The 13,360-nt window shown below is 37.1% G+C and overlaps 1 protein-coding gene across 1 annotated transcript in view; it reads left to right on the top strand.

Annotated features, from left to right (window-relative positions):
• The first annotated feature begins 7,438 nt into the window (after nucleotides 1-7,438).
• Nucleotides 7,439-13,360, top strand: part of Mvd (mevalonate diphosphate decarboxylase) — a 13,789-nt gene continuing 7,867 nt past the window's right edge. The window contains exon 1 of the mRNA XM_089098927.1: nucleotides 7,439-7,531. Within this exon, the coding sequence (XP_088955053.1) occupies nucleotides 7,471-7,531 (61 nt within the window). The 5' untranslated portion in view covers nucleotides 7,439-7,470. The remainder of the gene's footprint in view (nucleotides 7,532-13,360) is intronic.

Here is a 13,360-nt window from a genome sequence, read left to right as displayed (position 1 = left end):
TGTGTGTGTATGTATTTTTTTTTGTGAATGTAAGATTTTGTATGAATGTAAATTTTCGAGTGCGTGTCTAATTTTTTTTGTGTGTGTTTGTGTGTTTGTAAGTTTGTGTGTGTATGTGTGTGTGTAAGTTTTTGCGTGTGTGTGTGAGTTTTCGTGTGTGTGTGTGTAAGTTTTCGTGTGATTGTTTAAGTTTGTGTGTGTGTTAGTTTTGGGGTGTGTGTGTAAGTTTTCGTGCGTGTGTGTGTCTGTTTTGTGAGTGTGTGTGTGTGTGTGTGTTTGTGAGTGTGTGTGTGAGTTTTTGTGTGTTCATGTGTTATTTTTTGTGTGTGTGTGTGTGTGTGTGTTTGTTTGTGTGTTTGTGTAAGTTTTGGCGTGTGTGTGTGTGAGTTTTCGTGTGTGTGTGTGTGTAAGTTTTGTGTGTGTGTGTGTGTGAAGTTTTTGTGTGCATGTAAGTTTTTGTGTGCATGTAAGTTTTCGAGTGCATGTGTAAGTTTTTGTGTGTGTGTGTGTGTGTGTGTGTAATTTTGTGTGTGTGTCAGTTTTGGGGTTTGTGTGTAAGTTTTCGTTTGTGTTTGTGTAAGTTGTGTGTGTGTGTGTGTGTGTTTGTGTGTTTGTAAGTTTTTGTGCGTGTGTTTGTGAGTTTTTTTTTGTGTTCATGTGTTTGTTTTTGTGTGTGTGTGTGTGTGTAATTGTTTGTGTGTGTGTACTTCATGGCGTGTGTTTTAGATAGTTCTTTTTTTAGTGTGTTAGTGTTTTGTGTGTGTGTAAGTTTTTGTGTTGAAGTAAGTTTTTGTTTGCACTTTTGTTTTATTTTTCTTGTGTTAGTTTTTGTATGCGTGTGTGTAAGTTTTTGTGTGTGTGTGTGTAAGTTTTGGCGTGTGTGTGTAAGTTTTGGCGTGTGTGTGTAAGTTTTCATGCGTGTGTGTGTGTAAGTATTTGTGTGTGTGTGTAAGTTTTTGTGCGTGTGTGTAAGTTTTTGTGTGTGTTTAAGTTTTTGTGTGCATCTAAGTTTTTGTGTGCATGTAAGTTTTTTCGTGTGTGTGTAAGTTTTTTTGTGTGTGTGTGTTTGTTTTTGTGTGTGTAAGCTTGTGTGTGTGGTTGTTAGTTTTTGTGTGTGTGTGTTTGTGTGTGTGTGTGTGTGTGTGTTTGTGTGAGTTTTTTTGTGTGTATGTTTTTTTTGTGTGTGTGTGTGTAAGTTTGTGTGTGTGTGTGTGTGTGTAAGTTTTTGTGTGTGTAAGTTTTGGCTGTGTGTGTGTAAGTTTTCGTGTGTGTGTGTGTAAGTTTTGTGTGTGTGTGTGTGTGTGTGTGTGTGTGTGTAAGTTTTCGTGTGTGTGTGTGTGAGTTTTTTTTTGTGTTCATGTGTAAGTTTTGGGGTGTGTTTGTGAGTTTTCGTGTGTGTGTGTGTGGTGTAAGTTTTGTGAGTGTGTGTGTGTAAGTTTTTGTGTGCATGTAAGTTTTTGTTTGCATGTAAGTTTTCGTGTGCATGTGTAAGTTTTTGTATGTGTGTGTGTGTGTAAGTTTTTGTGTGTGTGTTTGTAAGTTTTGGCGTTTGTGTGTAAGTTTTCGTGTGTCTGTAAGTGTTCGTGTGTGTGTGTAAGTTTTTGTGTGTGTGTGTAAGTTTTTGTGTGTGTGTAAGTTTTTGTGTGAATGTATGTGGACCGGGGGAGGGCCTTTGGGGCCCTGGGAGGGCGTTTGGGGGAAAACATTTCGAAATTTTTACTTTTTAGTTTACTTTTTTTTTGCGGCGCATCCCTGCGGCACATTCCTGCCGCGCAGCCCTGCGGTGCCTCACTGCGGCGCATCCCCTGCGGCGCTTTCCTGACCCGCGGCGCATCCCTGCGGCGCTTTCCTGGCCCACGGCGCATCCCGGTGGCGCTTCTCTGGTCCGGGGGACCTTTGGGGGTTTGAGGAGCGCCTTTGGTGGTCTTGGGAGGGCCTTTGGGGGTCTGGGGGGTACTTGAGGGCCGATTGGTCCTTTGGGGGCCCGGGGGTACAGTTGGGGGCCCGGGGGACCTTTGAGGACCGCGGGAGGACCTTTGGGGCCCAGGGAGGGCGTTTGGGGGATAACATTTCGAAATTTTTACTTTTTAGTTTACTTTTTTTTTTGCGGCGCATCCCTGCGGCGCATCCTGCGGTGCCTCCCTTTGGCGCATCCCCTGCGGCGCGTTCCTGACCCACGACTCATCCCTGCGGCACATCCTGCGGCGCTTTCCTGGGCCACGGCGCATCCCGGCGGCGCTTCTCTGGTCCGGGGGACCTTTGGGGGCCGAGGAGGGCCTTTGGGGGCACAGGGAGGGCCTTTGGGGTACAGTGAGGGCCTTTGGGGGTCCGGGGGGACAGTTGGGGGTCTGGGGGACATTTGGGGACCGGTGGAGGGCCATTGGGACCCCGTTGGTCCTTTGGGAGCTCGATGGACCTTTGGGGGGCCCGGGGATGGCCTTTGGGGGTTTAGGTGGGCCTTTGGGGGCGCCGGTGGCCCTTTGGGAGCTTGGGGGGCCTTTGAGGACCGGGGGCTTCCTTCGGGATTGGGGTAGGAGGATTGGAACCCTTTCGGGTTGGGTTAGAGGACCTCACAACACTGTTCAAATGAAACTTGTGTATTATAACGACCACACTCAAAACCTCTTCTAAAACATCTTTTAAATCATCTTTTAAAATGCCTCTAACTGTTTCGCTGAAATAGTTCCATAACCTGTCTAAAACAGTTTCGCCCAAATAATCCCTAAACGTAATTCAGCGTGTTCCTTTTGTTTTTGGCATCCCTGGGCTAATGCATTTCAAATTAATAAGAAACCTGATTCCCGCGCTAAAACAATTCATCGCTAAGATGTTTCTTGGAGAATTGTTTCCATGGCCTTTGGCTATTAATCTCCTTTGGAGTTCGACCAAAAGAGATGTTTCCGAGGCAAAGACATTAATGACTTGGATCTATTCCTGGAGAATCGTTTCTATGCGAAAATTTTTAAAGTCTGACAGATGATGTCATTGGTTGATTGATCTGTCAAGAAAGGGGAAATTAATTTGTTGTTTCTAAGGGAATTATTGATTCACGATAGGTGAATTGAGGTCGACAGCACAGGTGTTCCAAGGTCGATGTTGTTGTTGTTGTAAGTGCACGCTCTCAGCGAATGTCAAGGTCGATGTTGTTGTTGTTGACATTTAGGTCATTGACCCCAATAACCACGTGTTCTCCCTAATGACTCTATGCCCTTATTTGGGGTGCAAAAAAGTTATAGGTGGCAGCAGGGGTGAGTGTTCGGACTCAATAAGGCCCTTCTACTGTTGTGCTCTGGCATGCAAAAAGTTCGGTAGCAAGAATTTCATGTGAAAATATTTATGTTCAGTGGAATTCTGAGCATTGATGCAAAGAGGGTTATTTTAGACAGCTGAACCATGAGTTTAAATTTTGTTTTCTTTTACTGTTCTGTTTAATTTTCAAAGATCTGACAATATAAGAGAGTTAGATTGAAAAATTATTCTAAATTGAAAAAAAGGAAAGTATGGTACCTATGTTGAGCGGGGGGGAGGGGATTTCATGATAAATTTGAAGATATTTTGTTGTTGAGCCATAAATTAGATGGACATACCACTCGAGACCTTTTTTATGCTCTTTCAAAATATAACTATCGTTTTACTTAGAATATATATGGATACTTTAAGATGATACCTTTTTCTCATATTTTCTGCAATTTAATTTGTCTATTTTTTTTTTTACTCTAGGTTTTGGGCTTAATATATTAATCTTAAATACATAATAATTGAATGCGTGATAGATTAAAGGGTACTTATGCATTTAACATTCAAGTTTACACTGTGTAAAACTCAAGAGCAGACTGGTTTTATCTGTCTGTATTAAGAAGCAATTAACTTATGCTCAGTGTAAAATAAGTGGCAGGTGACAGAATACATTGGAATTATATAATTTGCCCCTCCCCCCCCCTAATGTGGCAATATATAGCCCAAATTTGTTTCTAAAGTATTATTTTTTCATTATGCTTTGGTATTTTTCATTAGGATTAGACTTCACTTCTTGATGAATTTTGCTTCATTTGTTTAATTTTGCTTCATTTGCTTCATAGTTTGCTTCCTATGTAAAAATTAAGTACTTTTCTTTTTTCCTTTAGAATTTTATTTTGCATATGACCTTTTATCTTCAAATGTATTCCCCTCTTCCTCCCCTCACCATTACTATTCTGATGCCCTCTGCCTGCAATATTTTTGGTGGGTGTCCATGCTGTATTGAGTGCATCAACTGCAGTCTAGAAAAGTTGCTAAGTAAATGAAGGAAATTTTACAGAATAGATATTCTGCTAAAATTAGGGCATTGGCAATTGTTTTAAATACCTAGGCATACATACATAACTTCTAATGCTCGAGAAATTACTAACCCTGTATGAAGGATAATGCTGAAATAAAAACAATTGAATTAAAAGAAAATTGTGGCAGAATTTTATTTACCATTCAAAACTTTTCCTAAATATAATCTTACCATAAAATTGCAGCCCCTTCCCTCTGTCCCTCTTAATGAGAAAAATTAAGCTATAGATTATATTCAAATTTGGGGAATAGTTGATTAAAACAGAAGCAACCCCAAACATGATACATAAAAAATTGTATATTATAGCTGAAAGTAAAAATGCGGTTATTATTTCCAGGTTGTTTTCTTGTATGTTTTCCTTTATTTTTTTTGGCATATTTAAATACAGTTATTGTTCATAACATCTGTCTGTGATTGAATTTGTCTTTGATTTAAGATGTTGTGTCCCAGCATAAGATTATGTGTCCAAGATTAGGCTCAAGCTAAAATTAACATTTGCGTCTTATGGCTCCACTATTAACTGTTATTCCGTTTAAAAAATTAAGGATTATGCACAAATATTGTATTCAAACTAATGGTATACTTATTAAGAAAAGTTGGACAAATCCTATAACAGAAAGAATCAGATTTTACCCTAAGGCAGAAATCAGATAAAACAACGTAAACCATTAGATTTTTCATTTAATATTTTTTCAGAAAAATAGTCTCTGCTATCACAATTGTCTCCCAGCCTTTCCCCTCCCTCCTCAACTTAATTGGACCAGATATAGCCCTATGCTGTATGTCATAGATGAACAAGCTTCACTACTGGTGGGGCCACATTCCAACAGTCTCTCATTACAATAGCTAACATAAACATATCAAAAACATTATTTGCTGTGAACTTTCTCTTTTCGTGAGTTTGTCTTAAAACAAATACACACATTTATCAAAATTTTATCACCTGGCTGTTGTTGTTTCCTAGTAGATGGAATGTGTATTGGTAACTTGGCCATGAATTTTCTGAATTTGAGTTCATAGTTTGTTAGCACAGTATGAATTAATTCCGTAAAATGCTCATTTGTGAGCTATGAACGGTGCTTTGAATTTTATTAACTTCAATGTTAAAAAAATGACTCAGCAATATGTTTCGCCAAGTGTGGACAGTAATCTGCAAGCAGATTTTCTTTATTTGGGGTACTTTGATTGTGTCCCTAGTTTCCAAAGCTCATTTGCAGATTGTGTTGCTTTTTGATGCATTTTAAGGCTTTGATCCTCTTGAGGTTCTAATAATTCCATTTCTTGTGCTATTTTTTCTGCAATTGTTACTTAGAATAACTTTAAACTTTCATCTCAAGCCATAATGATGGTACAGTTAGATATGAATAGTAGCCTTTGATACTTTTCACTACATTTCTTGTATTTTCATTTTAATTAATGTGAATAATTAACTACATTAAATAAATGAGACTGACGAATCAACAAACTTTGGGATTTAACCTAGCATTAATCCAGCCATTACAGGGAGCAGGGTTGGGAATCAATTATCATGGTAATATATATTATATTTGGAAATAAAGTTGAAATTTATTACCCTTTTGGTGGTATTTTTGCTACTTCAGAAAAAAAATCTTGCACCAAGACTACACTTGTTGTTTTAAAAGTGTAACTTTTAGAGACAACAGAAATGAAGCCTAAGGAAAATGTCTCGAGCCTTATATTTTGGCTAAATCCTTGTTTTTTGAGGTTTTAAATATTTTTTAAAGTCATGTCTTAAATTTGGAAATCTAAACCCTAATATTGCTTGAAATTGTACTCAGATTGTTGGAACTATGTTTTCACATCCTAGAGACAAAGAAAATTAGGCTCAAACCAAAATTAAAGGAAAATATATTTCTTTTTCTCCAAGTTAACACTATTGTCTCGTCTTCTGAGAAAAATATTTCATGAACTCCCAGATCAACCACCTCACCAAAGCACGAATTTACTCTGCCTTGGTAGAAAGCGTTATACTATATTTATTAGAGACTTGGACCATGACTCAGACGCAGATGATAAAGGCAGAGGCTGTCCAGACAAAACACCTCTGCAAAATCGAACGCGTTAGATGGTTTAACAAGGTAAAGAACTTGGAGATCCTTTGGTCTTTAAAATTGCCACCCCTGTCTAAGTAGTTCAACTCTCATTTGCTGCACCGGTACAGTCATTTACTTCCCTGCCTACTCAAACACACGCCTGACTATTATTTGACTTCAACCCAATCGCAAACGGCTGGAAACGTGCCAGAGGTAGACCATGCACAAGATGTGCGGACATCATCCGCGTTCAAATTACTACCAGGAACATCTACACCAAAGAAGCTCCAACCCTTGCCCAGGACAGAACACTCTGGAGACGAATAACAGCGGTGACCTTTCGTTCCTTGTATGCTGGTGACGTTGCCAAGCAAGAGCTTTAAATCAAGTTAACACAGGTTTTCTATACATGTCTTTTATGCAATCTTCTAAGCCTTATAAATAGGAAAAAGTACACTCAAGCACTTTAAAATACTCCTCAGGCTGTTATTTAGGTTCCCAGTTTATTCCTGACAGTTCTATTTTACTTACTCATTTGATTTCCAACATACATAAAAGCTTATCATCTAAAATTTCACATAGCTCTAGACTATATTTTATTATTGTTATTAGTGGATTCACCAAGCTGATTTGAGGACTTGGCTGCAAAGACCCAATGCATACACTAGGCTATTTACAAAAGTTTGCAGTTTCTTCAAAACTGGCATAATGAACCCACTCTGGGTGAGAAATTATAAAAAAAAAAATAATCCGAACCAACAACATCGACAAACTTTTGTGTATAACATGGGGATATTACCACATTAGTGGGGAGAGACGGACTGGGATACAATTGCAATGATAGTAATTATTAAATTTTGGAAGAGAATTAAGTATGGAATCAAGTGTTTTTTGTTTTTTGCTATCTGTTGTAGTTTAGAGATTTGATGTTTCTGGGACTCATGAGAAGGATTTCATTTCCAAAAATGTTACATTGTTATTGTTTGCAAAATGAAGGAAAGATTCATTTTTGAAGACCACAATTTATTTGTTTAAATTTTGTTCTTTAAATTTTTTCTAATTTAAGGTGTCTAAACAATACTGATCATTAAGAAGGACATGGAAGGCCTAGTGATGAAAACCTGTGAAGGTCCAGTAAATATTGCTGTCATAAAATATTGTAAGTTTTGTTTTCATTCTTTTTTTTTTCTACCAGCCAGATAACCTTGGCTCACTTCATCTGGAAGTTTATTTTGTAGAATTTTCTAAATGTTATAACCTTTTTGTGCAATATGATTGATTACTAAGCTCCTGATTGAAAAGAAAGATTATAAATAGCTATTGTTGTATCACTTTTGCAACCCAACTTTATGGTAAATTCATTATCAATTTTAAATATGCCATGACGTACAGATAAAATAGTAGGCTATGTAAGGAAAAGACCTATCGTAGCTGTTGCTGGGAATAGCTGTTGTTTCTATTTAGAAGGTTAAATTAGACTTAGAATATAATATAAAATTAGCGGGATTGGGTAGAGAGTGATGATAGAGTTTGCAAATCTATGTTAGGGTTATTTTCAAAGATGAAGTATTATTACTATTTAAAATTAGAATTAAAAACAAAAAACGATATTTATAGGAGGTAATTAAACAGGTAAAAGAAATATTTATAGGTGTATCAGGTGACTTGGGAGAATGAAGTATTAGTAGTGTTCAAAATAGACTTAAACAAAAAAAGTAAAACCATAGGAGGGAGCTGAGAATTAGGGGGTAAGAACGTGCATATATGTTTTAGGGCTATTGATCTAATGAGATATTACGGGTATTTAAGATACACTTGAAAGAAAAATAAAAATAGGAGGTAAACCTTGAAAGAAAATAAAAATTATAGGAGGTGATTAAAAATTGGGGCGTGAGGGAGCGCAGATCTATTTTGCCTATTACTGGGAATAGCTCTCATTACTGTATATTTGGTCAACTCTAGCAAATGCAAGGTTAATTGTCCTATTCAAAACATATGAAATTGTGTGTCTGCAAACTTTAATACCAAGAATCTAATAATCAGGTGTTTTGGGAGAGTGAGGTATTATTAGTGTTTAAAATAGACTTAAACAAAAAAAGAAAAACCATGGGAGGGAGCTGAGAATTAGGGGGTAGGAACGTGCATATATGTGTTAGGGCTATTGATCTGATGAGGTGTTACGGGTATTTAAGATATACTTGAAAGAAAAATAAAAATAAGAGGTAAAACTTGAAAGAAAATAAAAATTATAGTAGGTGATTAAAAACTGGGGCATGAGGGAGCGCAGATTTATTTTGCCTATTACTGGGAATAGCTCTCATTAGTGTATATTTGATCAACTCAAGCAAATGCAAGGTTAATTGTCCTGATGCAAATCATATGAAATTGTGGGTATGCAAACTTCAAATGCCAAGAATCTAATAAACACAGGTTTTTTTCCCATATAGGAAATAAAAGTAAGATTGTTTGAAATACCATACCTCTCAAATTTTATATAACGGGAATAATTTTTTCCTGAAAGGAAAAACAGGCAAAGCTCCATTACGTAAAGGGAGTAGGTGTTCCAGATATAAAACTAATTTTATACAATATTTGGGCTAATAAAGTAGGACAGTGGTCAATAGCCTATTATGCTACAGAATAAGACTAGGTGTTACATAATGGAACTAGGTTTTGACAGAAGGGGTGAAGATCTGTTTATATAATGGAGTAGATGTTCAAAGTGGGAAAAATAGCAGACCTGTTTAAGTAGCAGAAGTGTCAAAGATACAAAAGTTCGATCAGAATCTAAAGTACTTTCACTATTTCTAAGGGCTTCAAGCCTGAAGGCCAGGCCTCCCAGAATACAATTTGTTTGGCATTAATTCAGATAGGCTTTGAAAGGCTCAGATTTTGTAGGATACCAACGAAAAAAGGTTGAACAGAAACTTTCAAAACATTATCTAGAAGTTGATAGTTTTTTACTTCTTTCCTCAGCAGTAATCCACTGCAAAAATGCTTAGAATAATATTATATCATTCGCTTCCTCTATTCCCCCCCCCCCTTAATTTTCATTGTTTGAATTTGTGCGCCTCTTTGTTAACAGGCATTCTATTCTTAACCCGGTTAATAGGATTACGTCATTGTGAAATATTAACGACAGTTTAAAAAATATATTGTTTAAAAATTAGTTAAAACGTGGACAAAAATTGACGGCAAAGCTAAATTTGTTCAATATAAATTTTCTGCATGTTATATTGTAAGAACTGCTCGAAGCAAACAATGTCATCTCGTATAATTGCACATAATCTAGGACTGTATCTGGCCCCATTAAGTGAGTAAGGCATGTTGGTGCTATAGAAACCAGTATATTCGGAAAGAATGTCTATTGGGGAACTGAATGGCGCTGCTCATTAGTTTTCTTAGTGTTTCTAGGACTGTATCTGGCCCCATTAAGTGAGTAGGGTATGTTGATGAGAAACCAGTATATTCGGAAAGAATGTCTATTGGGGAACTGAATGGTACTGCTCATTAGTTTTTATAGTTTTTTTATTTCAGAAGAAGCCTTAGAACCGAATATTAGCATGTGAAGTTTTCGTAACTGGAAGAATAGCTGACTTTTTATCCAGTATTGTCTAAGTTGCTTAAAATCCACTTTTTAAGTAAACTTTTTACAAAAATTTATTTGTGAAAGAAGTTCTTTAATGATTGAATCTACGAAATGTGTATCGATGTTCACAAAAAATTCAATTGAATTTACTAAAAAAATGTGCATTGTCAGTTTAATATACATATGCTGATATTTATTCTTCAAAATCTTAATTAATTTTTTATTTCCTAAAGTTATAAAAATGAAAACATTTAAAAGAATTTTTTTCAGTAAAGTACAAATTATATTCTGGCTTTTAGAAAGCATAAGGGTTTAGAACCCTACTCATATTAATTTCTACTCGTTTTGAGTTTGACTCTGTTATTTATTTTAATTTCTGTTTGTTTTGGGTTTCATTTATTTATTGATACCGATTTGTGGTAGTTGCATGCTTTGTAGATTATTTGATTCTATGTTTGTTCATTTTTGGTTTAGTGGAGTTCTTTACTTTCTTTTGAAAAAGTTCTTTTAATTAATTTCTGCTCGTTTTGTATTGACATAGTCTTTTACAGGGAAAAAGACTGAGCCTCTTCTAAAGCTAACCCTCCCTTCCATAAAAACCATAAATACCCTCCCTTCCATAAAAACCATAAATACCCCCTGGGCATAGCTTACAACCCTTGCCCCTAATCTCTTGGTTTTGTTTCAACCCTGAAGGGTTCGTTGCCCTTCACTTTCGTCTATTGAAAAGGGCATTAGCCCTTTTAATTTCCAATTGAATGAGCCTTTTTTGAAGTCTCTACAACAACGCTTTCTATAAAAACCTTATATGCCCCCATAGCATAACTTACAACCCTTGTTCTGGGGAAAGGGGGGCGGGGTTATCCTTTTCAAAAACATAATTTCCAGAACTTTCAACTACGTTGAAAAAATAGCTATCTCAAAATATTGATTGGATGTGTTGGGGGAAATGGTGGGTGTGATAGGGAGGTTAGTTGCCCTCCCGTCATTTTTGACTTTTAAAAAGGGCACTAATTCAGTATACTTGTTGAATGAGCCCTTTTTGGAGTTTCTACGACAATGCTATCTATAAAAACCTTATATGCCCCCAGGGCATAACTTACAACCCTTGCCCTGAGGGGTGTAGGGGGTTTGTCATTTCCAAAGACATAATTTCCAGAACTTTCAACTACGTTTAACAAAATGGCTATCTCAAAATTTCTATTTGGTATGTTTGGGGAAATGTGGGCGTGAGAGGGGGATGAGTTGCCCTCCAATCACTTTCTACTATTAAAAAGGGTACTAGCCCTTTCAAATTCCAATCGGATGAGCCCTTTCTGAAGTTTTTACGACAGCCCTTTTTGTAAAAACCTTGTATGCCCACAGAACATAACTTACAACCCTTACCCTGATGGCTTTGGGGGGGGGGGGGGTTGTCATCTTCAAAGAACTAATTTTTGGAACTTTCAAATACGTTTAACAAAATGGCTATCTCAAAATTTTTATTGGATGTGTTTGGGGAAATGGTTGGCGTGAGAGGGGGGTTAGTAGTCCTCCAATCAATTCAGAATATTCAAAACGGCATAAGCCCTTTCAATTTTCAATCGAATGAGCCCTTTTTGAAGTTTCTACGACAACGCTAACTATAAAAACCTCATGTGCCCCCAGGGAATAACTTACAACGTTTGCCCTGAGGGGCGTGGGAGGTTTGTCATCCTCGAAGACATAATTTGCAGAATTTTCAACTACGTTGAACAAAATTCCTATCTCAAAATTTTGATTGGATGTGTTTGGGAAGGGTGCGCGTGAGAGGGGGGTTAGTTGCCCTCCAATCACTTTTGACTATTGGAAAGGGTAGCCCTTTGAATTTCCAATCGAATGAGCCCTTTTTGAAGTTTCTACGACAATGATTTCTATAGAAACCTTATATGCACCCAGGGTATGATTTATAATCTTTTCCCTGAGGGCTCTGGTGGAAGTGTCCTCTTCAAAAACATAATTTCCAGATCTTTCAACTACGGTGATCAAAATGGCTATCTACAAATTTTGATTGGATGTGTTTGGGAAAATAATGGGCGTAGAAGGGGTGTTAGTTGCCTTCCAATCACTTTCGGCTATTAAAAAGGGCACTAGCTCTTCCGATTTCCAATTAAATGAGCCATTTTTGAAGTTTCTACAACAAAGCTTTCTATAAAAACCTTATGTGCCCCCAGGACATATATTACAACCCTTGTCCTGAGGGTTCTGGGGGGGGGGTATCATCCTCAAAGATCTAATTTCCAAATTTTCAACTACGTTGAACAAAATGTATATCTAAAATAATGATTGAATGTGTTTGGGGACATGGTGGGCGTGAGAGGGGGTTGGTTGTCCTCCAATAACTTTTGTCTGTTAAAAAAGACACTAACCCTTTTAGTTTCCAATCGAATGAGCCCTTTTTGAAGTTTCTACGACAACGCTTTGTATAAAAACCTTATATGCCCCTAGGGCATAAATTACAACCCTTGCCCTGAGGGCTTTGGGGAGTGTCCTCCTCAAAGACATAATTTCCAGATCTTTCAACTACGTTGAACAAAATGGCTACCTAAAAATTTTGATTGGATGTGTTTAGGGAAATGGTGGGCGTGGAAGGGGCGTTAGTTGCCTTCCAATCACTTTCGGCTCTCAAAAAGGGCACTAGCCCTTCCAATTTCCGATCGAACGCCCTTTTCGAAGTTTCTACGACAATTCACTCGGTATTAAATGCCCTGGTCTAAACAACCAAAAAAATAAATAAATAATGCATTGTGCAACATTATTCTTTACTTAGGCAGCGCTATTGCGCTGCCTATGAAAATCTGAATTTGCCATTTCAATGACTCTGAATACCTAAGGTTAACTTTTGCATAGTTGGGAATCTCATGGTCTAGGCCTATCTACAGAGTTGCTATCCACTGGATACATGTAGAATTTTTAGTACTTGTTTTAATGTGTAGTGGTAGGTATGTTTTCTTATGGTTCCTTTTAACTAGGATACACGGTCTTGTATATAGTACTTTTTGATGACTCTGTCAAAAATTGGCTTTTACCAATAAAAGGAGCACTTCTAATTTGACTATTTATGCCCGGATTGTCAATTACTCATATTACTAAAAATGTTACTCCAGTGTCTTTATATAAGTCTTTTTCTGCCAGTCTTTTGCAGAAAAGACCTATAGCTAGCTTTCCATTGCGAATTTTTACTATTCGCGACTAGCTGAAGGTTGCCACGTGCCAGACTCTTATTCACGAGGAGACAAAAATTGGCTAGATGTTTGTGGCTACTTATTTTTAGCGCTAAATTCAAATTTTTATGCTCAAATGAATACCAATTTTGAGGACCTTGCAAGATAATGACTCAGACTAATTATTAACACTGACATATACATAAACATTGATCGT

Source organism: Artemia sp. Qi Xiang Cuo, chromosome 13 (genome assembly GCF_049724085.1).
Source record: "Artemia sp. Qi Xiang Cuo chromosome 13, ASM4972408v1, whole genome shotgun sequence".
NCBI classification, from domain to species: Eukaryota; Metazoa; Arthropoda; class Branchiopoda; order Anostraca; family Artemiidae; genus Artemia; species Artemia sp. Qi Xiang Cuo.
This window is presented reverse-complemented; position numbering and strand designations above follow the sequence as displayed.